A 27299-nucleotide genomic window follows, 5' to 3' on the forward strand; every position below is an offset into this window, starting at 1 on the left:
CAACTTTCCGACTAGTTGCAGGACCTTAGCCAGACCTAGCAGAATCCACAGAAGCAGAATCCACAGAAGCAATTGGCAACTTGGCTGCAGACAGGATAGACAAAGCAGGAATCAGGAACTTGTAGTTAGGTGTTTATTATATACAGTGGACTATTTACAGGAACAGAACAGAACACGGATCTTTAGCTAACTCTCTCATACACGACTCACAACTCTCAACCTCCAACTCCTACACTCAAACTCGTACTACTGAACTAACACATTCCAGTTAGTAGGCCGTTAATCATCACTCCCTTGAGAGAGCTTGACCAATCACGGAGCTGTCTCCATGCCTCTGTATCACCAGTCAGACTCACTCCTCCACATTGCCTTGGCTGTCTGCCAAACCCTAATTGACTCTGTGTGAGTAGCTGCACGTATTGAGATTCCCAACAAAGACCACCATCATTTTGGTGGCCCTTTTCTGAGCTTTTTACAACTCCACAATATCCTTTTTGAGATGAGACGACCAGAACTATACCCAAATGCAGTCGCACCATAGATTATAAATTGTGATATTGGCAGTTTTATTATTATTGAGGAGCGTTTCATTATGCAACCCTGACAAAGGCCCAGTTACTATTTGTAAGTTCTACACAATTGCCTGTAGTTCTTTGATCTAATCTGTTTGAGAATCAGTATGTTAGATGTTAGTTACTAACCTGGCTGGTAGTTGTCGGCTTGCAGTGGGTCCAGAGGCCAGCTGGCTAGCCCTAGCTGGGTCGTCTCCTTCCAGCCATCCCACTGCGAAGACCCATCAACCTCTGCTCCGACGTAAATCAGCAACCCAGGCTTCAAAGCCAGGGCACACGATATTAGCAGAGCAAACTGCACACACAGAATAGCCGTGAGGCTTGTGGAAGTATACTACAACTACGAATTATTAATCATAAAGCAGGACAAAGAAACATGTCGTCTCTCTATTTGTCTTCTCGGCAAAAGAATCAAAAGCAAAAGCTATACACATAACGGAAGTTCGCAGCAAACTGTGCTGGAATGTAAACAGACATGTGACATGTAATAATCCCATGTTTGCTCCTTAAGGTGGAATGGAATTTTCCAACAGTTTTGTCAAGCAGCCAAGCTGGTCTTTGGCTGAAGATGCTGTTAATGTTCATATCTGGGATCCCTAAACAGCATCTCACATTACGTTATAATGTCGTGGTCCCCAGTTTAGATTCTACTTTAGTGCTCCAGGCACAATTTCTGGCTTCCCTTGTTGCTGTTTGAGCAAACCATGCCGTTTTTTGGCATCACTTCCTATCTCATGACGCCTGTCCATTCCCCTGCCTCCTTTTTTGATAGACAGTTATTCTACCACTTCTTAAGGAGTAACACTCTTTTCAGGTAGGGTTCATCTGGCTAGATGGTTGTGCCACGGGACGGCTGATATTGTGCCATTTTGTGTACTTGAGTGCTCTCTTTTGCTTTCAAAGGCTGAAGGGTTTTTCAGAGCGCTTTCGCTGCAAGTCTCAAGGCAGAAAGTGAATCTATAATTAGCTCCGCTTTTCGGACTGTTGTTTGTCCTTTCAGGCCAAAATGGGGGAGGGTTTGTTTTCTTCCCCCTGGATGGAGTTGGAACTAAGATCCCGTAATAAACATTGGCACCATCTCAGCAAATACACATCCCTGCTGGAATTCAGTTAGTGTGGCTGAAGCCTATATGAGCTTGTAGCCCACGCAAAAAAAGAGGGACATTTTAAGAACTGTTGGAATTCTTACGTCAAGCAGGCCACAGCTGAATAACAGTGGAATAGACCATTATGTGTCCTGTGTTTCAAGGCAGAAACACGTTGTTCCTAGCAAGTGAGCTAGCACAACATACCAGATTAGGCCATACCCACCAAAGTTTTCCCTGGAGCTGGAGAAATTTTCCTCATGGTGCACAAGACGTGTGATTGGTTGGTTGAAGTAAATGGTCCAGCAAAATCTATAATCTTACAAAATAATAGGATTGATGAGCAAATCATGCAATTTTCTTGGTGGGACACTTCAAATCACCCAAGAATCTTACGGCGCTGAACCAATGTGTTGGCATTATGGCAACCGAATACCGTCCATTCCAGCAGAAACTACCAGCACAGCTACCCTTCAGGAAATGTATTGGCATGGTTTCTATTTTATTTCAGAGACAAGCCATATTTTCTTTGGCAGCTGACACTCAAAAGTGGCGCACATCCTTTGTCGGCATCCGTCTGTCTTAAGAGTGTGCCTCTTAAGTGACAGCACTGAACTAGATGAACCCAATGGTCTGACTTGTGGCTTCCTATGTAGGTGGTGAGAGAACTGAAGTCTTCTACAGTCTGGCCCCTTCTCCTTGTGCCCTCCATCTTTCCCAGCATCAGGGTCTTTTCTAGGGAGTCTTCTCTTCTCATGAGGTGGCCAAAGTATTGGAGCCTCAGCTTCACGATCTGTCCTTCCAGTGAGCACTCAGGGCTGATTTCCCTAAGAATGGAGATGTTTGATCTTCTTGCAGTCCATGGGACTCTCAAGAGTCTCCTCCGGCACCAGAATTCAAAAGTATCCATTCTTCGGTGATCCATGGACAAAGACAACAGGTATAAAACATTAAGAAAAATTAATTAGTGGAACAACAGGGACACTAGTTGAAAGTCACCAGAAATACCCAAACTACCCTAGTGATGCAATGGGTCCATGTGTCTGGTTGTTAACCAGAAGGGTGGTAGTTCAAGCCCACCCAGGGATGGCTGTGGGCTGGATTACTTCATTGCAGGGGATTGTACTAGATGACCCCCCCTCCAACTCTGCAATCCTATGATTCTATCAATTTAGTTCTGAGACCTTTTTTTTTAAAAAAAAAGGAATAAAAATATCTGCCTGGTACTGAAAATATAAAAAGGTATCCCAAGCAAGCCTCCCTGGCCAGGAGTGGGGGGGGGGGAGATCCACTGGTGGGGTGGATAAGTGTGGGAAATGTCTGCTCCCCAGCTGCTATCCTCCTTGCTTCCTGCTACTGGGGCACCTTGCGGGAGGGCATCATCCGACAACATCCGTTGCTTAGGGAAGAGTTAGGGGATTTCTTATAGAACCTTTAAAGAGGAGACTGGAGCCATTCGTAAGTGTAGTTTGAAGGATTGAAGTGGGTAGCTCTTGGATTTTTTCCCAATAGACGTAAAAGTCCCTATTCACGGGGAAGGAGGTAATGGGCACAATCTTCCTGCTTTAGAAGAACGTGCCTTTTTTGCATCTCTGCAAGATGCTCTGATGAAAGAGAAGGGAGGAAACCAGCAACTGTTACAGTGGAGAGGATTGCCTCTTCTCAACTTCTGGACCACTTGTACTTTATATGGTTCTTTGGATGATTGAGACCTTTTCCATTTTGGGACGTGCAGGAGCTCAGGGTTGAATGTATATCCCTTTATCATCCAGCCCACCCCGAACACCCCTGCTGTCGGCTTTTGCAAAACGTGGTTGTCCCATCATAGGACCGTTGCCTGTGATGCGAGAACCGTCCTGTAATGGTGCAAGTAAAGCATTGCATGCGCTTGTCAGCTGCTGGTAATTTCTGGGATGGGAGTGCGGATCAATACCTTGCTTTTGCCTCGATTAAATGCATGGGCTAGTTTGGTAAGTGTTCAGGGTCTTTGTGAAATCATCTTTTGTTCATGTGTTCACCAATCTCGTGAAAGCTTATGAAACATTGGGAAACGCAATGCAGAATAAAGTTTAGATCTCAGTTAGATCTCAGCCCCCAAATTCCCTCTTTGCCTGAGGCATTTTATCTGCTCTTTGTTTGGTTCCTCTGCTTCAGAAATTTATCGTATTAAAGATAATTCATTTTCACTTTACAGCAGCCTCTTTTTTTAAAAAAAAGGAAGGAAACAACCCGATCTTGCTTTTGAAAAGCATTAAAGAGCAAATTACACTGGTTTCAGTTTTTTCATTTCCCCCATGACAAACCTCATGGACAGACAGCAGGGCTTTTTCTGTGTTTGAAATTTGCTTGTTATGTTCGGCTTCATATAACAAGAATCTGGGAAAAGCCCTTTTGCGAAGTCTTGTAAGTGAGTTAAATAACATTTTTCGGATGGCTACATAAACGAGGATGTCACAGGTGGGAATGCTAGACCCAGGAAATCCCCTCACTCACTTTCCTTTCTTGTATGTGTGTGTTTCAGAGTAGACAACTGGAATCTGAGACCGGAACGACAGAAGAGCACAGTCTGAACAAGGAAGCCCGAAAATGGGCCACGCGTGTGGCGAGAGAGCACAAAAACATTATTCACAGTCAACGGGTGGGTTGAAAACAAATAAGATTATTGGCGGCTTCTTACCTGTCCTGTTCATCCAGCCACCTTGGTGAAGGATTACACCTCTCATATTCCATTTCACAGCATCTGTCATTCCATGAGGAAAGGAAACAGCTTCCTTGGTATACCGTATTTTTCGCTCCATAAGGCGCACCGGACCATAGGGCGCCCCTAGTTTTTAGAGGGGGAAATCAAGAAAAAAAATCTTATTTCCCCCCCAGCCCCAAAGAGCAGCGTACGGGCTGTGCACAGCCTGTCCGCTTCTCCCAGAGCTCCTCTTTAGCCGCGCGCAACCTCTCACTGCCAGAGGGGTTGCGCGCAGCTATGGCACAAGCCAAGACAGCGAGCGGGATGGATCCCGCTCACTGTCTTTGCTTCCTCTTTAGCTGCACGCAACCTCTCCAGCCAGGAGAGACTGCGTGGGGCTAAAGAAGCCATAGCCCGCATGCAGCCTCTCCCTGCCGGAGGGGCTGCTTGCAGCTATCCCTGAAGCCTTCGTAGCGCAGCGCAAGTTCCCGCTGCGCTCTGGAGGCTTCGGGTTCCTTTTGCTGAAACCAGGAGAGCAAGACTCTCCTGGCTTCAGCGAAAAGAACCTGAAGCCTCCAGAACGCAGCTGGAACTCACGCTGCGCTCCAAAGGCTTCAGGTGGCTATCCCTGAAGCCTGGAGAGCAAGAGGGGTCAGTGCGCACTGATGCTTCTCGCTCTCCAGGCTTCAGCGAAAGCAACGCGAAGCCTCTGGAGCGTGGAGGGAGCGCTCCCTATGCGCTTCGGAGGCTTCGCATTGCTATCGCTGAAACCAAGGAGCCTGCATTCGCTCCATAGGACGCACACACATTTCCCCTTAACTTTTGGAGGGGGAAAAGTGCGTCTTATAGAGCAAAAAATACGGTATATATTCCATCCTATGGCATCCCACATAACTCTGGTTTTGGCCTTGTTTGCACTGAGAGAGTTCTTTGTTCCACATTGTCCCAATAGATCACCTTGTTCTTCAAAGTGCTTTAACTGGGATGTGTGATAATTAACACGTGATTATTACTCTCGGTCATGTTGGCCATGTTTTAAAGGGGCTTGCCTTTGCCAGAGTTGTCTCATTTGTTTATTAGTTGTGTGCTGCCACACTACACTGCAACGTTACCTTGCCAAGATGTTTCGTTTTTAAGGGCAGTCCAAATTAGAGGTCTCTGGTTCATTTACAAATCTATGTCCTTGTCAGTTCGCACCAGGAAGCCCTATATGACATTTAGGATTGTGAGAGAGTTGGTTCTCCTTTTGATTTTTCAACCCCCTAATTTGTGTAGCTTCCAAGTAGCTTCAGGAAACATTACGTGGCACTGCCTGTATGCACCGCTGAGGAAAAAGGGTAGTTCTCTAAATTTGCAAAGCAGTAGCTTTATACTGGTATAAATCTCAATTCTATTCGGACTCAATTATACTTGTATGTGTTGTTACACACACATTTGTTTTAAAAACAAACCTACAAGGTTTGGTTTTTATGTAAGCCAGACAACATGGGTAAAAACTTGTACCTGAGAGGACATAGAATTGGAAACAAATAAATACTTCCCTCAATGTATCATCATCTTCTATGTCTTCCTTCAGTTGTCCTTACCTTACAAGTCTGTCATTTAAAATAATAAGAGCAATTCACATCGCAAATAATTGACTCAGGTACTCTCATGCACTCTTTCCATAAATCGTTTACATTTGCAGACATCTATTTTTATATCTTCATGGTACTGGAACCACACCTCTTTCCCTGCATAACATTTCAGGCTGCACTCTTGTTAATTTTTGTTTTCATTTTGTTTGAGAAGCAAGCTGAGACACTGCACATATCTAAGCAATTTTATTTGAGTGGAAATGTCCAGATCAAAGGGTTATATCCTTAATTCTCCTTTCCTCCCTCTTCTCCCCAAGGGGGAGGGCAGGGAAAATCTTGGTGCTCTGTAGCATGGCTGTGACATTGCTGTTTAAATTTATAAACAAAGCCAGCTGAGTGAGACAGTTTCCAAGTTTCTTCCTTTCCTTTCCTCCTGATCTCTTGGAAAGACACCAGTCAGAGTAGGAGAAGTGCGTGGCTTGGAACGTCCACCCTTACAGCATTAGAAATCAGTTTGTGCTGTGAGTTGTGGTTTGCGTAAAATACAAGCTCTGTTCAGTTCAACACGGGCAAAGGCACCGCTGTCTTAAGCAACCATGAGATGTGTGGACCTAGATCTGGGTTCAAATGCGAATGTGTAAAGTGGAAAGATTGGAATAAGTTTAAAGATTATTTACAGAAATATTGTAAAATAAATGAATGTTAGAATGATGTTGGATAGAAACTAAGTGGTCTTTAGCTGAAAGGTTATAAGGGAAGATAAAAAAGGGTTTATTATGTAATATGTAAAAATCTAAAATTACAACATTTTTATGATTAATGATTAGGATATTAAAAGAGGGGAGGGATTTGCCGAACAAAATAATTGAACTGGAATACAAAAAAGGAAGGTGTGAGGAGGTCCTGGAAATAAGCAAATGAAGGTCAAGTAATGGAAGGAAAGAATTGTTTTTAAATATTTTTACTATGTATTTTCTTTTTTTTTGTTTTTTTTTTGTGTGTTTTGTAAAACATTGAAAATCTTAATAAATATCTTATAAAAAAAAACAAATGCGAATGTGTAAAGTGAGCAGCATTAAGGGATACGTGTCTGGTTTATTATTATTATTATTATTATTATTATTATTTATTTGTATCCCACCCTCCCCGGCCAAGGCCAGGCTCACAGCGGCTAACATCATAACAACACAATATGCATAAAAACAGACATCAATTGATTAAAATACCTCTTAAAATTAATTCAGACAAGTTAAAATCTGGGCAGGTGGCAATTATCAGGTTGGAACTGAGAGTGGTTGATACTTGCCAGGGCCACCTGTTTCCACTGATCATACAAGGACCTGTGAGCGGGTTGGGGGGCCTCCTTCGGGCTCGTTTTATACAAAGGGAAGTAAATCAAACTGCATAAGGGAGAGCAGCAAAGAATTCTCTTCTTCCCATTTGTAAATCAGGATGGCTGTCCGCCTGTTAAAGCCTTGCAAAGGAAGAGCTTTTGCGCGAGGTTTGAAGTGACGCTTCATATCCCATCCAGAAACAACAGTTCAATTAAAAACACACCAAATGTTTCCCCCCCTCCCCTTCCTGTTTTTGGCAGACTCTGGAAGAATTAGAATGCCACGGGTCTGTGGTGTCTGAGCAGAGCCGAGCAGAACTGGAACAGAAGATAGATGAAGCGAGAGAGAACATCCGCAAAGCCGAGGTGAGAGGAATGTTAGCTCCAGCCTTATCTCTGATGGTTTAGGGCAGTGGCTCAGATTGCAGCAGCTAGTGGGTCGTCTTGCACCAGCGGTACATTATTTTTTTTAGCAGTTTTCTCGTTGTGTGTGCAGCAGCTTAAAACATGCAAAAGGGTTCCTAAAATCTGTTTTAGATTGATAAAATGCAGAATAAACATGAGGCTGTGAGGAGAGGAAATAGCTCTCTTCCCACCCCCCAAACCGGGCAGTGTTGTGTTAAGGGTATGGTCACTGATTCAAGACACCTGTTGGCAAAAACAAGAACTGATGCTGCCAGGTTTCTTGGCTGAATGGGCTGCAGTAATTAAAGCAGCCGAGGGGAGGACTCCAATTACGTCAGTGATGTTAACTCCCAGGTAGTTTTGACAACTCCTCCATCTCCAACTCCTTGAAAGATTCCATCAACGGTGTCTCCGAAATTTTTTACACATGCCTTGGGAAGACAGGCGAACTAATGCCAGTGTACTGGAAGAAGCAAAGATCACCAATGTTGAAGCAATGATTCTTCAACATCAACGTCGTTGGACTGGTCATGTTGTGTGGATGCCTGATGATCGTCTTCCAAAGCAACTACTCTATTCCGAACTTAAAAATGGAAAGAGTAATGCTGGTGGTCAACAAAAGAGGTTCAAAGACTCTCTCTAGGCAAATCTTTAAAAATGTAGTATAAACACCAACAACTGGGAAACACTGGCCTGCGAGTGCTCCAATTGGAGAACAGCCTTTACCAAAGGTGTCATGGGCTTTGAAGACACTCGAACTCAGGACGCAAGGTGCTAAGAGGAAGGCACGCTTGGTAAATCCACACTGTGATCAACTCCCGCCCGGAAACCAATGTCCCCACTGTGGAAGGATGTGTGGATCCGGAATTGGCCTCCACAGTCACTTACGGACTGATTGTTAAAACTGTGTCCATGGAAGACAATCTTACTCGGCTATGAGTGATCGCCAAAGAAGAAGATTGGGTACAAATTGCTACTGGAAAGGAAACTTTAAAAAAAAACAACACAACTTCCCCATGCTTTATCACCTAACATTTATCTGAGTCGAGTCTGTGTCTTGCCAGTAACAGTTCTCTTTTAACTGATCCTCAGTCATGCTTCGCATGTGTCGTCCTCTCTGAAATCCTGCAGCCTTTGTCTGTGTGTGTGTGTTGCATCTCAGTGCCTGGGCCTATCTTTCAGCCTCCTGGTGTTGGCATATTTTTTGCTGCTAACTTTTCACCTCAGTGCTGACGTTTGCGTGGTTTTCAGCACATATTAATAGAGTCAAAAATTAACCTAGTCTGTTTCGGGGAGAAAATGAGGAAATCAATGAGAAAATGATTTCACACCTTCAGTAAGGCAAAGCAGCTGCTGCTGACATGTGCCTTAGTGCAGAAAACCTTTGTGAGGGAGGAGGAGAGTGCGAAAGTATTGAATGTCGACTTTTCCCCTCAAAAAAGAACGTAAGGGCCCTGCTTGGAACAGACCAAAGAATCTGGTTCCACATGCTGCCAAGAAGCCCATAAGCAGGTCAGAAAACAAGGATTTCTTTTTACTCTTTTTGCAAATTGTGAACATCCACCATGCCTCTTTCTTTTCTCTTTTTTTGTTGGCATCTGTCTGTCTCGAGACACAATGCAGTGCACCGAAGTCAAACTACTGGAGAATCACAGCGACTGCTGTGGCTGCAGAGACTGGTAGCTCCTAACTGCTGCCTCCTGCGTTGTTTTTGCTGCTTTAACAGCACGAAAGCGACCTCTCTGGAATTCAAGCCTGGGCAGTGTGTCTGGAGGTCCTGGGCTTCCCACACAACGACCCACCTCTCAGCCGCACTGATGAGGTCCAAAGGAGAGCAGGACATTTGGCACCAGCTTGGCTGCAGGAGTTGCTGGAAGGAGGCCTACAAGGCACCATCCAACCATCTTAGGGACTCCACTCTGGATTTGTGTAGTTGACTCCTTAGCCTTTTCTTCTCCCAAAGATGTCCCATAAGGCAGTCGGTATGGATTTTTCCTCTGGGTTTACTCCCATAGCCTTTCTCGGGAATGGGTATAGCTGCAAGGCAGCAGAGGTTTAGCTTCAAAGTTTTCCTTCTCCTAGGTGGGCTCCCATCCGAGGTTGATGGACCCCATCTGCCCCACATTTCCCTCTACAGCTCGTGCAGAAACCACCTTCTTGACTGCAGGATCCACTCTTGGTCTCATCCACTCAATCTGCCTGTCTTCACATGCAGGGAAAGTCCCTAACTCACTGAGGGTTTGAGACCCTCACCTGGTTTAGCTGGTCAGTCGAACCTCTCTTCAATACATTACTGCTTTTTATCTTCCAGTGTAGATCATGGTTTCTGTGGCAGCCCCTTTTGTTGCATGAGTTTTGGGAGTGTTTGCCTCCCATGTACAATGATAAAAATGCTGTGTGCTGAGTAAACCTTATTTGTGTTATAATAAATGGGTTTCCACCAAAGCTGTCATGAGTTACCTGCTAACTTGTGGAACAAGTAAATATTTGTAAGGGGAAATGGCTGGAAAAATCCACTACAGCACTTGCAAAACAGCTGCTAGTAGCTGTTTATAGTTGTACTTTATTTCGTTTCTGCATAGTGCTGTTTTTCTGCATGGATCTGCTCAGACAAAATAATGAACTGTCCTGCTTTTTGTGAAGTACTTTGCTTCCCATAGTTTAATATTTAGGCAAATCCAGGCTTAACAGAATTTCAGGTGTTATTTTTCCGCTAGTAAATCATCTCCTAGGAATGTTCAACTGAGTCATGTTACTGGTCAATTATGTTCAGAGACGCACATGCCTAAAATTAGATGTCCAGTCTCACCAAAGCCATAATACTGCTTTTATGAAATCTGCTTTTAAAACATTCCGAAGAGCCTTGCTGCATTAAGTAGCTAAAAATGATGTGCTCACCTGTACATTGATGGGGGAGTGTTGGTTTGCAAAGCTTCTTTGATCAGAAGCTAAGCAGTAGCATGGGGTTAATTGACTTGGCTATGTTGATTTTTCACTAAATTCCAGAATATAATGACAGTTAACATTTCCTGTGAATGGTGACCTTCACCAAACTTGGATACAAATTATAGCATTGATGCAAAAGTAACTAAACTAACATCACCCACCAGATTATAGAAGGCCTGGCAAAATCTTGCCTGGAGACTGCTTTTTAAAAAACAAACATCCCCTGTTTCTGCTTACGCATAAGTATATATTGTGCAACATTCACTTAGCAATCTTGTGTGTATCCGTATATTTTAATAAATCACTAAGTGCAGGAAGCCAGTTCATGTTTTTTTCCCAGATAATCACTTCAGAAAACTGAAGAGCTCTGCTGTGCTGTTCTATCCCTGCTCCGGCTTCTGGAAGTTATCCGTGTAGCTTTTGCAGACATCAGCATCTCTTTCCAGCTCTGGGAAACAATTTCCCCTCTCCTGAACATTTGCCATTGCATATCTGCCCCACAGCACTGGCCTTCAGCACCTATTTTGCTGTTTTGTGCTGATGTGCTGGAATAGACAATGGAATATTGTGTCCTAAGGACTTGAATCAGCTGGTGCAGTAGTTTTTACCCTTCACTTGCAATGCAGGGTTGGGTCAACCTGCAGTCCTCAGCCTAATTCCAAACGCAGCCTGCAAATGATTGGTTCAGGCTTGTGGCAGCAGCAGCAGCTTGTCCCTCGACCCCACAGCTTGCTGGGCAGGAAGGTAAAGGGACCCCTGACCATTAGGTCCAGTTGTGACCGACTCTGGGGTTGCGGTGCTCATCTCGCTTTATTGGCCGAGGGAGCCGGCGTACAGCTTCCGGGTCATGTGGCCAGCATGACTAAGCCGCTTCTGGCGAACCAGAGCAGCGCACAGAAATGCCGTTTACCTTCCCGCCGGAGCGGTACCTATTTATCTACTTGCACTTTGACTTGCTTTTGAAGTGCTAGGTTGGCAGGAGCAGGGACCGAGCAACGGGAGCGCACCCCGTCGCAGGGATTCGAACCGCCGACCTTCTGATCGGCAAGTCCTAGGCTCTGTGGTTTAACCTATAGCGCCACCCGCGTCCCCTGGGCAGGAAGGTAGAGATGCGGAAAGACAAGGGTGTGGGGACACACTGGCCACTGTGATCTATGGCAGGTTACCCTCCAGGAAAGACCCTCTACAGAAGAAAGGTTGCTGCTGTTGTTCTATTATCCTTAGTCTTTTCCACTGAAACCTCTGAGGAGACCCAAAACTGCAAGGAGCTTTGCTGTATCGGGTTATGCAGTAGCAAGGTGAATAATAGATTTTATGAAAGCCCATTTGTGTAGGGGGGGAAAGAGGCCACCTTATTGCAAGTCAGGTCGGTCCATCTAGCCCAGTTCTGTCTGCACTGATAGGCAGTGATTCCCAGGGGTTTCAGGGGAGGATGCCTGGGATTAAACCTGGGACCGGCAGAGCAGGTGGTCGGCCGCTGAGCTGCAGCCTCCCCACCATGACCGATCTTTTCCCACAAGGCGCAACCGCTGTGGATTATTTGGGACAAATTCTGGCATATGTGCAGAGCAAAGACAAGCACTGCCAGTGCTCCAGGTGGATGGAGTGCAAGCCCAAGAAGAAGTAGTGGAATCTTCTGCAAAGTGCAGGGGAGCTCATGGAAGGTGCATTGGGGTTATTGGAAAGGACTGTAGCTCACTGGTAGAGGACATGCTTTACGTGAAAAAGTCCTCAGGTTCAGTTTCCATGTAAAGGTAAAGGGATCCCTGACCATTAGGTCCAGTCATGGCCAACTCTGGGGTTGCGGCGCTCATCTCGCTTCACTGGCTGAGGGAGCTGGCATACAGCTTCTGGGTCATGTGGCCAGCATGATTAAGCTGCTTCTGGCGAACCAGAGCAGCGCACGGAAACGCCATTTACCTTCCCGCCAGAGCGGTACCTATTTATCTACTTGCACTTTGACGTGCTTTCGAACTGCTAGGTTGGCAGGAGCAGGGACCGAGCAATGGGAGCTGACCCCGTCGCGGGGATTCGAACTGCCGACCTTCCGATCGGCAAGCCCTAGGCTCAGTGGTTTAACCCACAGCGCCACCCAGGTAGTTCTGGGGAATTCTGGTTCCTGAAACTCTGGAGAACTGCTGTCAACTAATTCAGTTGACAGTACTGAACTAGATGAACCCAAAGGTCTGACTTGTGGCTTCCTATGTAGATGGTGTAAAAAGCAGAGACATCACCTTGCTGACAAAGGTCCGTCTAGTTAAAGCTATGGTTCTCCCAGTAGTGATGTATGGAAGTGAGAGCTGGACCATAAAGAAGGCTGATCGCCAAAGAATAGATGCTTTTGAATTATGGTGCTGGAGGAGACTCTTGAGAGTCCCATGGACTGCAAGAAGATCAAACCTCTCCATTCCGAAGGAAATCAGCCCTGAGTGCTCACTGGAAGGACAGATCGTGAAGCTGAGGCTCCAATACTTTGGCCACTTCATGAGAAGAGAAGACTCCCTGGAAAAGACCCTGATGTTGGGAAAGATGGAGGGCACAAGGAGAAGGGGACGAGAGAGGACGAGATGGTGGGACAGTGTTCTCAAAGCTACCAGCATGAGTTTGACCAAACTGCAGGAGGCAGTGGAAGACAGGAGTGCCTGGCGTGCTCTGGTCCAGGGGGTCACGAAAAGTCGGACACGACTAAACAACAACAAATGTAGATGGTGAGAGAACTGAAGTCTTCTACAGTCTGGCCCTAAGGAGGTGACAGAACTGACGGTAGCTCACTATGACTTGTTTGCAAAGCATTTTGAGGATAAAGTTGCTTGCATCCACTGGGACCTTGGCTCCATTGTTTCAGCAGATGAACCTCAGTCCAGAGCACTGTCTAGTCGTATTACATTACATTAGTAAGGCTCAAAGGCATGGACAAGGTGCTTTCATCGGTCAGGATGACTGCATGCCCTTGCTTCAGCTGGTAGCCCAGCTGCGCCCCTCTCTGGACAGGGATAGGCTAACATCCTCTGAAGACAGTTCAGAAACTTCAGCTGGTGCAGAATTCAGCAGCCAGGTTGCTCACCGGGTTAAGACGGTTTGAGTATATAACGCCAATCCTGGCCCGACTACACTGGCTGCCAATTAGTTTTCAAAGCCCAATTAAAAGTCGTGGTTTTGACCTATAAAGGCTTAAATGGCACAGGACCACACTATGTCAAGGACCCATATGAACCTACCTGGACCCTGAGATCATCCATTCTTCATGTGCCTCCTCCAGGAGAGGTCTGGAGGGTGACCTTTTCTGTGGTGGCTCCCTGTTTGTGGAATGCTTTCCCTAGGGAAGCTCACCTGGTGCCTTCATTGCATATCTTTAGGTGCCAGGCAAAAGCATTACTCTTCTCCCAGGCCTTTGGCTAATTAAATGATCTATGGGCTTTTAAAGTGGGGAGGAAGGTATTGGTTTTGATTGTAACTATGGTATGTATTTTTCAGCTTTTAAAAATGTAAACAGTCCTGTGATCCTCAGATAAAGGGCAATATAATTTTTACAACAACAATATTCCTTGGCACATAGGTTGGTGTAGAAAAGATTACCTGAGGATAGAAAGTTGTGACAAATAGTGTGTTAAACTAAGACTTTAGCAAATCAGACTGGGGAGGTCTAATTTCTTGTAGACAATGAAATTCAGTTTTTGATTTTGATTGTAAGTGGAAGAGGGTAGACTAGAAATGCTGAAGGAGAATCTCCCCACCCCTTTGCGAGCTCATTCTCCTCTTACTTCATGAGAGGTTCAAAGTAATTATTAATGTTACAAGTTCTGTCCAAAAATGTTTCATCTTAACAGGTTAGGATGCAATGTAACTATTGTTACTGTTTTCCTTTCCTTCTGGAACATATTTTTCTGCTTCTGTTGCAAACTCATGATTCTGAGAATTATGCTGACAGGAAAGGACAGTTTAGACGGTTTCCTTGTAACGTGCTTCATTGTTTTAACTCGTTACCCTGAGGCTTGCTTAATAACAGGAAAGAGGGACAGGCCCCATATTAGACCAGTGTAGGCTCACCTTGAACTGGCTGCGCAACCTCTAATCTTCTGGTCCAAAATCAAGATGCTGATACCGGGGCTGTCTTAAGCATATGCGGCGCCGGGGCGCAAAGATCCGCCTGGTGCGATCCCCCCGCCCCCGGTTGCCAAGACCCAGGCATGCAGGAGGGCGGAGCCAGCCGGCCGCCTCAGCATCTCACTGGCTCGATCGCCCCAAACTCACGACACCAAGCTGCCCGCAACAGAAGAGTCCTCTGCAGCGCTCCAACCGATGGGCGGGCTCTTCCCCAGACTCAACTCTTGGGCCCCGGACTGTCGGCCTGGTGCCCCTGAGAGCCCAGCACCCGGGTGCCCCACACCCCTAGTGCCTATGGGTAAGACGGCCCTGGCTGATACTCTCCTTTAAAGCAAATTTGGGGAAACTGTGACCCACCAGAGTCATTGGGTCGCAGTTCCCATCTCACTGATCGTTGGCCAAGCTTAGCAGGGGCCGATGGGAGTTGGAGTCTTAGCAACATTTAGATGGGCACAGATACCCCCCTCCTTGCTTTAAAGCTTTAATTGGCCATGTTCCGATATATTTGAAGGGCGTGCCTTCACCAGTATGATCCTTCCCACTATTTGAGATCTGAGGATGCATCTGTGTTGAGGCTTGCTCGGCTGGAGCATGTGGCAGGCAGCGCTTTCTCTGTGGTTGTTCCCACGCTCTGGGTTGCCATCTTCAGTGAGAGATGTGGGTGACCTCACAGTTTTTTAGCTTTAAGTGGAGACTGTTTCTTTTTTTAAACAATTCTGCTGCCAACATGACGGCTTCCGCTGGTGGAGCTTGCAATTTTACACTGGGGTTTTATACTGATTGTGCCACTTTGTAAGGGGTGTTTAAAACTGTGTTTCTGTGGTGGAAGTGCATTGGTTCTTCCTCACCTGAGGTACCACTTCCCCTAGTAGATTATCAGTCTTGCGCATGCACAGAAGACATTCTCAGCCTGCGGCAGCTCCCCTTAACATGGTCCATGCTGTGCTATCTTACCGGATCCTTGTTTCCTCTTCCTGCCTTTGATTGGATCCTCGGTGTCAGGGGACTGCCTGGGAAGGGGAGGGAGGCAGAGGGGCAGTTGGGATACAGGGAACCTCCGAAAAATCTTGCAAAGCCAGTGTGGTGTAGTGGTTAAGAGTGGTAGTCTCGTAATCTGGGGAACCGGGTTCGCGTCTCCGCTCCTCCACCTGCAGCTGCTGGGTGACCTTGGGCCAGTTACACTTCTCTGAAGTCTCTCAGCCCCACTCACCTCACAGAGTGTTTGTTGTGGGGGAGGAAGGGAAAGGAGAATGTTAGCTGCTTTGAGACTCCTTAAAGGGAGTGAAAGGCGGGATATCAAATCCAAACTCCTCCTCCTCCTCCTCCTCCTCTTCTTCTTCTTCTTCTTCTTCTTCTTCTTCTTCTTCTTCTTCCTCTTCCTGCGGTGGGGAAAGCCACACCTCCAGTGGGGAAGAAGGGAGGGGACCAGAGGATGCTGCTGGGAACCCCAGTGCCGCACCTAGTCAGTCTGAGGGTGGGGAAAGCCACACCTCCCAGGTAAAGGAGGGGAAAGGGTTAGAGGATGCTGCTGGGAGCCTCAGCACCACTCCTGGCCAAGCCGGCCAGGAGGGAAGCACGCCTCTTCCATCGCCCACTTTGCACAGAGGTGTAAAACGCAAAGAAGGAAGGAAAAGGCTGGGGGTGACTAAGCTCTTATGTTGGGGGAGGACCCTGAAACAACCACTCCTGGATTCTGCTAGCGATTGAAGCAGACATGAACTTGTGGTTCTGCACTGTAAATAGTTTTGCCCCAAAATAAAACCTGTAAAAGACAGGTCAGAGTCCTGACTGGTTACTCATGAGCAACCACCATTGCCATCTGACAGTAGGCATTTTAATGCAAGTTGGAGGCAAACGGTGTGTGGGCACGCATTCGCTGTCGCATGAGAGAATTTTGATTTCTCATTTGAGAAATTTGCCCGTGAGAATCTGCATCTGTGGCATTAAATCATTAATCCGACGGTTTGGCGATAAGCAACATTGCCTGAGCGGCTGTGATGCAGAAACCTTTTCCTGGTTCAGTAGCTGTGCTCTTTCCCACAGAAACGCTGCCCTGAACTCTTGCTCCCATCATCCACTCCCCTATTCCCTCCTTCCAATCCTTAATAGGAGTACAACCTGGTTTTTTTACATGGTGTATTCCAATGCCTTTTAGGTTGCTGTTCTTGTTGAAAAATACATGCTTGTCACTGTCAGGCCTTGCAAATTGGGGTCAACGAAGTGGGAACCTTTCTCCCCCACCCCCTCCAATTCAAGGGCACGCTACTATGAAGTCTGCTTCCCATGGAACGTTCAAGCGATGCTGGATTGGTCTCATGAGTCACTTCCTTGTCTAAATCATCACATGGAAAGAGTTGTTGTTGTTGTTTCCTACTATTTCTGGAAGGAATGGTGCACACTGGCAAGCTGCTCCCAAACCAGCTGTATACCTTTAACCCTTATGCAGACATCCTGCCGCCACATTTCAGATTTGATGGGGATCGTGCCCCGCCTCACCTGACATCCGTGAACGGTGCTCCTCCATCCTGTAGTGAAGATCACACAAGTAGGGTCCTCTTTTGATAACCTCTAGACTTCTTGTCCCATGTGAAGTCCAACATGTGGGTATACAGGGTAGAGGACCAAGGCAACTTTAGGTGCATTGTATATGGAGTGGCGAAGGGATGCAGGTGGCGCTGTGGGTTAAACCACTGAGCCTCTAGGGCTTGCCGATCAGAAGGTCGGCGGTTCGAATCCCCACGACGGGATGAGCTCCCGTTGCTTGGTCCCTGCTCCTGCCAACCTAGCAGTTCGAAAGCACGTCAAAGTGCAAGTAGATAAAGAGGTACTGCTCCGGCGGGAAGGTAAACAGCGTTTCTGTGCGCTGCTCTGGTTCCCCAGAAGCGGCTTAGTCACACTGGCCACATGACCCAGAAGTTGTACGCCGTCTCTCTCAGCCAGTAAAGCGACATGAGCGCCGCAACCCCAGAGTCGGCCACGACTGGACCTAATGGTCAGGGGTCCCTTTACCTTTATATGGAGTAGGGAGATATCTGCGTGGGGCTTGGGCTTTTGTTAAAGGTAGTGGTGTGTTGTAGGGTTCACAGTTTGCTCTCTGTGGAAACCCTTTGTTTTTATTTCGTAGATAAATAAAGGTGGTACATAGGGAGTGTCAACAACACTTGTGCAACACTCATCAAGGAAAGAACACTGAGGTTTTCTGAAATAGCATTTCTGTTGAGATACAATGGGTGCCTCACTTTCTGGAAGGAGTTGAAGACATTTTTGTTCCTACAGGCTTTCGCTGTCAGATGAATGGGTCTTTACCACGTGTCCACTTGCTAGGGTTTTAGCCTTGTTTTTAAATGTATTTGTTGCTTTTGTGTTTTTAACTCCTGTGTGTAAATCACCTTGAAATGGTGTTTAGAATGAATGAATTGTGGCAATAATTTTTTCTCAAGAGGTTGCACTATCGTGGGCAAGGTGGCCCAAACACCGCCCACCCAAAGATAACATTGCAGTAAATGTCCTAGTTTCACAATCCTTTTCTGGGCCATCTCTTTGAACTTTGGGCATATTTGGGAGACGAGAAACTTCAGGTCCTTCCAGACTGCTTTGCTGTATTTAAAGTTTCCAAAGAGATGGTTGTAGTACTGGCAGTGAGCAATGAGATGGGTACAGTAATGTGTGGAAATTGTTCCTTAGTCTTTGCGTTTGAAAAGCAAGGGATGTTTGCTCTCTTCTTCTTTCCTTCTAGTTTCCAAAGCTTTTAACACTTTGCTTTAAGGTTTTGACAGCATTTGAAACTGCCTTACATTGAGATCAGGCTATTTGTCCATCTAGCCAAGTAATGGCAGCTGCTCTCCACGGTCTTAGGCACAGAGAGAGAAGTCTTCCCCAGCCCTGCTATAGCGTTCCTTTTAGCTGGGACGTACCAGAGATTCAACACAGACCCTCTGTATGCAAATCATATTCTTAACCACTGAATTGAAGCCCTCAAACCACCAGCAGATCTCAGAATTCTGAGCTTGTATTATTCAGCTTTTATTTTTCTATATGCAGGGGGCGTTTTTTTTAAGAGCTATTTTTTAAGAGCTACCTTCAAACCAAATAGCAACTAATAGTAAATGTGTCAGTCGGCTGTGATCATGAATGTGCAGAGCTGTGATCTGTACATCTCCCCCGGCACACACAGTTTTATTTGTATTGTAACGTACTTTTGAATCATATGATGAAGGGCAATCTAGAAATCATTTTCTGAATAAATACAGTATTTTGGCAAATGCTTCCATAACTCTGTACTACAGATGCTGCAGAATGAAATTTATTAATTAGATTTCTATCGCTCCCCATCTCCCTTTAGTTGAGATTCCTGCATTGCCGGGGGTTGGACTGGATGACCCTCTGGGCCCCTTGTAACTCTGCGACTCTGTGATTCCCAAAGGAGCCCGGGGTGGCAAGCAACCAAGCAGGAGAGCAAAACAATAAATAAAAGACTTATTTAAATCAGCCCTTTAAAAGCAGTCACACACCCTCGCAGCTAATCATTTCAAGATTACCAGGGACAGTCTCTTTCAGCCATCAAATGCCTGAATGAACAGGAGTGTTTTTAAATTCTTCCTGAATGCTAATAATGAGGGAGGCAGGTGCAGTATTCCACAAAAGGTGGAAATGCCACCATTAAGGCTCTGTTTCAGGTCGGCGCCACTCAGCACTGGCACCACGGGCAGGACCTTTGCTGCTGCTCGAAGGGCCCAAAATGGTGGGTGGGAGGGAGAACAACTCTTTTAGGTACTGTAGATTCCACGTATTAGGCGACTGGGCATATTAGACACCCCCCCCCCAAATCGGCAGCTGCAATTTGGGGGTTCGTCTTATAAGCCCAGTCGCCTAATATGCTGGGCAGCTCCACGGAAGCACCAAGGGCGGCGGGCTCCGCTCCACGTGGCTTTCTCCCAGCACGGAGCCGAGTCAGCTGCCCGCTGCTTCCAAAGCAGCAGCAGGGGGGCGGGCTCCGCACTGGGAGAAAACCGCCTGGAGTGGAGCAGAGGCCGCCGCCGCCACTGCTGCTTCAGAGCCGCCGCAGCAGCAGCGGGGGGCGCGCTCCACGTCACCCATGCCCGACGTATAAGACAACCTCTGACTTTTTAACCTCTTTTCTGGGGTTAAAAAGTTGTCTTATACACCGGAATGTACAGTACTTCATTCAAAACTTTTTAGGTACTTCATTCAAAACCTGTTTAGGGAAGCTTTTAATGTTTGATGTATTACGGTATTTTAATATTTTGTTGGAAGCTGCCCAGAGTGGCTGGGGAAGCCCAGCCAGATGAGCGGGGTATAAATAATAATAATAATAATAATAATAATTATCATCATCATCATCTTCTTGCTGACGTCAATCTTCCTCAAGCAAGTGCCTCAGGAAGTGCAAGGAGCCTAATTGCTTTCCTTTTTCCCTTCCACCAACAGATAATAAAGCTGAAAGCAGAAGCTCGACTCGACCTTCTGAAGCAGATTGGGGTTTCAGTGGACACCTGGCTAAAAAGTGCAATGAATCAAGTCATGGAGGAACTGGAGAATGAGAGATGGGCCAGCCTCCCCACGGTGGCCAATAACGGCTCTTCGCACTTGGTACATTCCTCTTCATGACGTTTGCCTTTCCCCTCCTCTTTACTTTTGAACCCTTAGTTACAGTCTGCGTCTGCGTCTCCTCTGGTACTGCTTAAGTGGAACAGATAATTGCGGGTTGTCAGTGGGTGTTAGAAACCATCAGAGGTGGCTGTTTCTAACTTCAGCCTAGCAGATCTGTGAGTGCATATTCCAAATCAAAGTGGAATAGAGGGCCACACCAATAACAGGAAAGATGGAAGAGGGCTGAGCCAAAAGGTATGGTTATGATTTCATGAGTATTGATGTGTTTTGGCTGTCTCTATACCAGGAGGATTTATACGGCCAGTAGCTAGGTGGCCAACTGCATCTCCTTTTAATATATCATATGTTGCACAATCTGCAGAACGGAAGACGGAGTTTACTCAGTGAGGCTGTTTGTTTCCTCAGCAATCTGTGAGTGGCCCTCCCAAGAGCTTAGCCTTGATCTCCCCAAAAACGGGGCTTTCCTCCTCCCTAAAAAAAGCTCAAAAGATCGCTGCCAGTTTTTAATTCTGTGAGTAGATCGCAGTCTCTTGGGAGTTGGCCACCCCTGGCTTAGCGCATCTGCTCCAACGCAGCCGAGCATTTCGTAGTCCAGACAAAGGTTTCACAAGAAACTGCAAACCACAGGCACATTGCTAAGTAATCCCCATGAGGGGCATTTTTGTGGGAGAGATGGGTGCAGGAGAGAATAAGCACTCCTGCCCACTGACCAAGTCCTCCCACTCTCCTTCTTTCCTCACCTCCCTTCCTGCCACATTCCTATTATATCTGCTGTGGATCACTCTGGAAACCCTGCAAGGTTTCCAATGGGTTCTCTCAGCACCGTCCCTGAGAGCTTTATTTCTGCAGATGGTTATAATCAGAATTGCAAACCGAGGTCTACATTCAAGCTGCCGTTGCAACTGGTATCAAGGTGCACATTTCTCCCCCCCCCCTTACATTTATATCACACCGTTCCTCAAAAGAGCTCAAGGTGACGCATGTCACTCTCATGCCTTTCCTCACAGCAACCCTACGAGGGCAGGTTGGGACTGTCTCAAGGTGACTCACATGGCTGAATGGGGGTTGTGAACCCTGGTCTCTCAGCTCCTGTGTCAGATACACAGCCCCCTTACACCACATTGGCTTGACAGGGCAATATGGGGGGGGGGAGAAAGCCACTTTCTTCCAAGGAGCTTACAGTATACATTTTGATGGTGGGTGGGTTGGGGGTTGGAAAGGATGCAGAAGCTAGGCTCAAGAGGAATGTGAATGCACACAAATGGATTTAAGTGAATTTGGGCTTTGTTTCTGCTGGGAAGAGGCCTGGGGGGATTAAGCCTTAGATCTCTTTTCACCACCACGCAGAAAAAGAAACATCTCATTCCTCCAAGCTGCTTTCTCCCTCCCTCCTTTCATTTGGCTCCCCGCTTCCCTTCCTGTTGCAAATCCTGGATTCTCCCCAACTCTCTTCGTCTGCCCAGTGCAGCATGCCAGCAGTTGGAACGGCATCTATAGCCGTTGCCAGTCTCTGACAAACTGGCAGATGCTGAAGTGTGGGAGGATAAAATCTAATTTCCATTTCCCCCCTTTGACACACACTCCCTCTAGCCAGCTTCCTGGCTTGCCCTTGGCGGGCATGCTGGAGTTAGCTAGAAGCTGGCTTTTTTTACAGCAGTTAAAGGTGCGAGTTTCCGAAACAAAAATACCTGACTGTCTCATTCTTGTTCTCTGTTGTACATTCCCTAGGGGCACGTGCGATTAAAAAAATGACAACAGCAAAGCTATTTCTGCCATTCCTTACCAAACGTAGCTTAGCAAAGGTACATTTGTGTTCTTTGCATTTGCAGACCCATTTTTTTCAAGAGGTTCTTGACAGCTGTGTGCCGAACAAATTCTAAATAAGAGAATAGCGTCCCTCAAGCAGCTTGAAAGTTCAATATTTAGCCTGTCAAAATGCTTACTAAAGAATCAGTTTCAAGAGGGGTAGCAGTGTTAGGCTGTTGCAACAGCAACTAAAAGATGGCGTTTTACAAGCCAGCAAACTTATGGCATAAGCGTTCATGGACTATAGTCCAAGATTGTATGCTATTACAGAATCCATTTCCCAGTAAGATACTCCTTTGGCCTGCCTTTGTTATTTAATGCGTAGAGGGGGATAATCTGACTGCAAGAAACAGCCCATGTAGTCACTTGTGGCAGCAAAAACGTTTCAGTGTGCCACTGAAGCAACATGAGACCTGATGGATTTGAAGATCCCTTACAGAAAGCTCTGGAGCTCTCCAATGGATCACGTTGGAACAGTTGTCTCAGGGCAGGAAAGCCTCATGCGTCATTGATCCAAGTTGTTCAGACAGCAGCTTTTGGCATGTTACCTTTGCTAATACCACCGAGGCCCCTTCGTTCTTCATCTGCAGGTTGTGCAGAGCTTTCGTCAGTAAGTCATTTTACTGTAGGCTCACTTTGAGGAAGCAGTGAAGGCTGGTGGGTTAGGCCCTGCCACCACTTTCCAAGCTGCAAAGTTCTGTGGCCACAGCCAGGGCTTGTTCGCACCTCACTACTTTAGCGGAATGGCACCTAGAGGATGTAGCAGGAGAGGCATGGAATTGTCCCAGTTGCTGATACGATACGATAATCTTTTATTGTCATTGTCCCATACAGAACAACGAAATTGGAAACATCTACATAAGACATTCAAAAACCAACAAGCCTGCTATCCCAGCCTGGTTAACCCCCTAAAAACTCTGATACCCCATTCTTAAATACAATATACTCCCATAGAGACTCCTTACACTGCGTTTAAAACCAAAACTACATTTGAATAGAAATTGTTTCTCAGGCGGCTAGTCCTGGTCTTTATAACCCTGGACCTTCTTCCAGAAGGCAGAAGCTGAAAGAGATCATTTCCGGGGTGCGCACTATCCTGCGCTATCTCTGCAGCTTTCTTATGGCACCTGGAAGCACAGATTTGATCCAAGGTGGGAAGAGTGCACCCAATTATTCTCTCCGCAGTCTTTACAACCCTGGACAGCATTGTTTTCCCCTGATGCCTACTTACTGTGTGTGGCAGATTGCTACGGACAGCCAGCTTTCCCATATACTTGCACAGAAATGTAGGACAGGCGAGGATTGCCCTTTATGAACACATAGGTTCTTGCAGATTCATTTTAGAAAGATCAAGAGATCCAGTTAGAGTATCAAGCATACATGGATTTGTTATTTACAATTTTGAGTCTGGTTTCGGAATTCTTCCACAATAATAACTTCCTCCTCCCGCCCTCAAAAATTACAATTTATTCCAGTTCTAGTTTTCCTATATCCTGAATACTGCTTGTTCTGCTTTGCACATTGCACATTTAAGCACCTCTCCTCCACCCTCCTCAAAATGTTTGCCGTTCACAAATGAGCATATTTGTAAATGAATGATATCCAAAATTACTCATACTCTGAAAAGACAATTGAAATAAATGAACTTAAGTCTATTCATTTTGGTGGTTCTCTAGGCTGTTCATGACTTCAGGTAGCTATCACCCTGTGTTTTAAATTACAACAAAGGTGTCTGTAGGCACAGTCTGGTTGTGTTCCACGTTTTATAGGACTACAAGCTGCTGAACTGGCAATAGCAATTGCAGCAGAGTGGAGCCAGCTTCTAGCTTGTGACATTTACAGGCTGCCAGCAGTTGTATTGCACATTAAAAAATAAATAAATGCAGGCTTCCAATTGGTTGTTGTTTTAAAAAAAACATTTTTGGTTTAGAATCTTAAACTTTCAGTAGAATGTCCAGTACACTTCCTATTCAATTACATCCTGCTAGCATTCTTTGATTTATTGATTTATTTCTTAAAATGTTTATTCTGCTTCAAAGTGATGTTTTCGAAGCGTGAGGGGGCACTGGGTACTTGTTTACATTCTGCAGGTTGGCATTTCTTTGGCATTCTTCTTGGGATTCCAGCTTCCCTGTGCAGGAGCAGTGGCTTCCAGGCTGTTTTGGAGCTGTGCATATGCTTTGCTGACATCCCATTGCTTAGCCTCACTTGATCAAATACAGTTGTACCTTGGGTTTTGGAACAGCTTAGTTCCCGAACATTTTGGCTCCCAAATGCCGCAAACCCGGAAGAGACTGTTCTGGTTTGCAAACTATTTTTTCCGATCAGAAGCTGTGCTTTGGTTTCCGAACGTTTTGGAAGTCGAACGGACTTCCGGAATGGATTCCGTTTGACTTCCAAGGCACGACTGTACTCATGTGCACAGAGAACCACTTCATAATTTCCAGATGTGACTCTTCAAAAATAATCATCATCATTTTTACTAGGTTTTACAATACAAAATTATTTAAAATTTCAAATACATAACCATATACAGAGATTCCTCCGAATCTCAGGACTTACCCCCTCCCTGGAGTCCCGTTTTAAACAATTAAAACTGCTTCTTCTTCCGCACTATTATATCAATTCATATTTTCCATGATAATTGTTACACTACAAGTGAGATCAAAATCCTGCCTCTTGCCACACCTCTTTCTTGACTTCCCTGGTGACTGTTTCTCTATGGAATTGGGAGAAATGCCCACCAGAGCTAACCCTCCTGCTTGGTTTGCACATTTACTTTTCCCTTGCGTGAAATACAAAGGATTCAAGAGGCAGCAAATGTTGTCACCCCTAGTTTCTGAATTAACAATTGTACATGCAACACCTTGGAGGCCGGTTAAATCTTTTTGGACGACTGCATTGCAAGCTGCTCAGCATAGGTGATTGTGTAAAAGGGCCCTAAGTGGCTGCAGAATCCAGGCTCTTATTTGTTTTCCCACAAATTCATGTAAACCGGAAAGAGTCTCTTGGTTTAAAAAGGAGATATCCAGTTCCAGGACTTCCTGCCCTGAAGCTTCTCAGGCATTTAGGGTCCATAAATCCATTGGATAATCTGATTGTCAATTGCCTCTTCATGTGGAAACTGAGGGGTAATTAACATACAGTTGTCTTCAGGCCACATGGGTTACAAAACTTGAAAGTGCTAGAAGTTTTGACCCTAAGGGCTTAGAATGTGAAAGAATGGAGCATGCCTCCAGTTTTCAATTCTAGTAATGTTGTAAGTCCTCCCAGATACCAGAGGTTTGAGAAACGCTGGCGTAAGGACCAGACCGCTGGAACACCAAAAGATAGGAAATGCAAAATAGAGCCACTTCTGTTTGCTGGCAGCACTCTGCACTGTCTGTGGTGCACGCTGAAGTTGTCAGCAGTCACATTCCGTTCTTTTGAGGATGCCGAGCCAGGATTGTCTGGAGAGAGTTGTTTCCAGGATTTTTCGACTGGTGGGAGAAAAAGAGGAGATTCCTGACTCTCTTTGTGCTACAGCCTCTCCCTGCGTACAAAAAAACTACCGTATTTTTCGCTCTATAGGACGCACCCGAATATAGGACACACCTTGTTTTAGAGGGGAGAACAAGAAAAAAAAAATCTCCCCCTCTCTGCTCAGCGCCCCTTCAGCGAAGCGGCAGGAGAAACGGAGACCCTTCCATTTCTCCTCCCACTTGGCTGAAGGGGCGCTGCGCAGCTTTCCCTCTCTGCTGAAGCCGGGAGAGTCTTGCTCTCCCGGCTTCAGCAAAAGGAACCCGAAGCATTCAGAGCACAGCGCGAGTTCCCGCTGCGCTCCAAAGGCTTCAGGTGGCTATCCCTGAAGCCTGGAGAGCGAGAGGGGTCGGTGCGCACTGACCCCTCTCGCTCTCCAGGCTTCAGTGAAAGGGACGCGTAGCCTCTGGAGCGCCAAGGAGCCTGCATTCGCTCCATAGGACGCACAGACATTTCCCCTTAATTTTTGGAGGGGGAAAGGTGCGTCCTATAGAGCAAAAAATACGGTAATGCTTTTCTCCATGGATGGTCAAACTGAGACATGGCAGGTACTGCAAGCGACTCGGGGCTTCCGAACAGGAGGCGGAAGATTCACGTGCATGGCAGTCTGAGAGGTTTGCCATCCACAAAGTAGCGCAGCTGCTTCTGTACGTAGAAGAGGGAAGGAGAGAGACACACAGAGTGAATTTCCATAGGAGGGAAGGAACACACAGGCCAACTTGTCGTTCGCTTTCTAACTCATTCATGACGTACAAGGCAATTCACACCTTTTTGAATTGGTGCCTTTTTTCATAACTGACTTCACAGCTGGAATAATATCCAAGGTAAAATGAAATGGTTTGGGCAGCAGTGGTGCCTAAACAGCTTCTTGGCAAATAATGTTGTTATCTCAACAGCTCGGTCCCCTTGCTGCCTTTGCTTTTGGATCCTCACTTGGCAAGTGTCCTTCTGGTGTTCCCTTTAGGTTGTAGGTATAATTGTGGGATGCGGGTGGCGCTGTAGGTTAAACCACAGAGCCTAGGACTTGCCGATCAGAAGGTCGGCGGTTCGAATCCCCACGACGGGGTGAGCTCCCGTTGCTCGGTCCCTGCTCCTGCCAACCTAGCAGTTCGAAAGCACGTCAAAGTGCAAGTAGATAAATAGGTACCGCTCCGGCGGGAAGGTAAACGGCATTTCCGTGCACTGCTCTGGTTCGCCAGAAGCGGCTTAGTCCTGCTGGCCACATGACCCGGAAGCTATACGCCAGCTCCCTTGGCCAATAAAGCGAGATGAGCACCGCAACCCCAGAGTCGGCCACGACTGGACCTAATGGTCAGGGGTCCCTTTACCTTATAATTGTGACAGGTTTTTCCTCTTCCAATCTCTCTCGTATTAGCTAAATGTTGACATGGAAAAGGAAGACGGGGAAGAGCTGGAAGATGGCATGGATGCTTTTGATGACAGCAGCTCCAGTCCTTCTGGTACGCTCAGAAACTACCCGTTGACCTGCAAAGTTGTTTACTCGTACAAGGTATGTAAAAGGGCGCGATCTTGTTGTGAGTCGAGCACCCGCCACCTGCATAATAATAATAATAATAATAATAATAATAATAATAATAATAATTTATTTATACCCTGCCCATCTGGCTGGGTTTCCCCAGC

General features: G+C 46.2%; 1 protein-coding gene across 5 annotated transcripts in view; it reads left to right on the plus strand.

Moving 5' to 3' along the window:
- The window catches only part of FCHSD2 (FCH and double SH3 domains 2), a 149213-nt gene that overhangs the window by 107561 nt on the left and 14353 nt on the right, over positions 1–27299 (plus strand). For all 5 annotated transcript variants that reach the window (XM_081002016.1, XM_081002017.1, XM_081002015.1 and 2 more), the window contains exons 11-14: positions 4179–4295; positions 7509–7613; positions 20151–20312; positions 27034–27168. In XM_081002016.1, the coding sequence (XP_080858142.1) occupies positions 4179–4295; positions 7509–7613; positions 20151–20312; positions 27034–27168 (519 nt within the window). The remainder of the gene's footprint in view (positions 1–4178; positions 4296–7508; positions 7614–20150; positions 20313–27033; positions 27169–27299) is intronic.

Source organism: Podarcis pityusensis, assembly GCF_964106645.2.
Source record: "Podarcis pityusensis genome assembly, chromosome: 4".
In the NCBI taxonomy this organism is placed as follows: Eukaryota; Metazoa; Chordata; class Lepidosauria; order Squamata; family Lacertidae; genus Podarcis; species Podarcis pityusensis.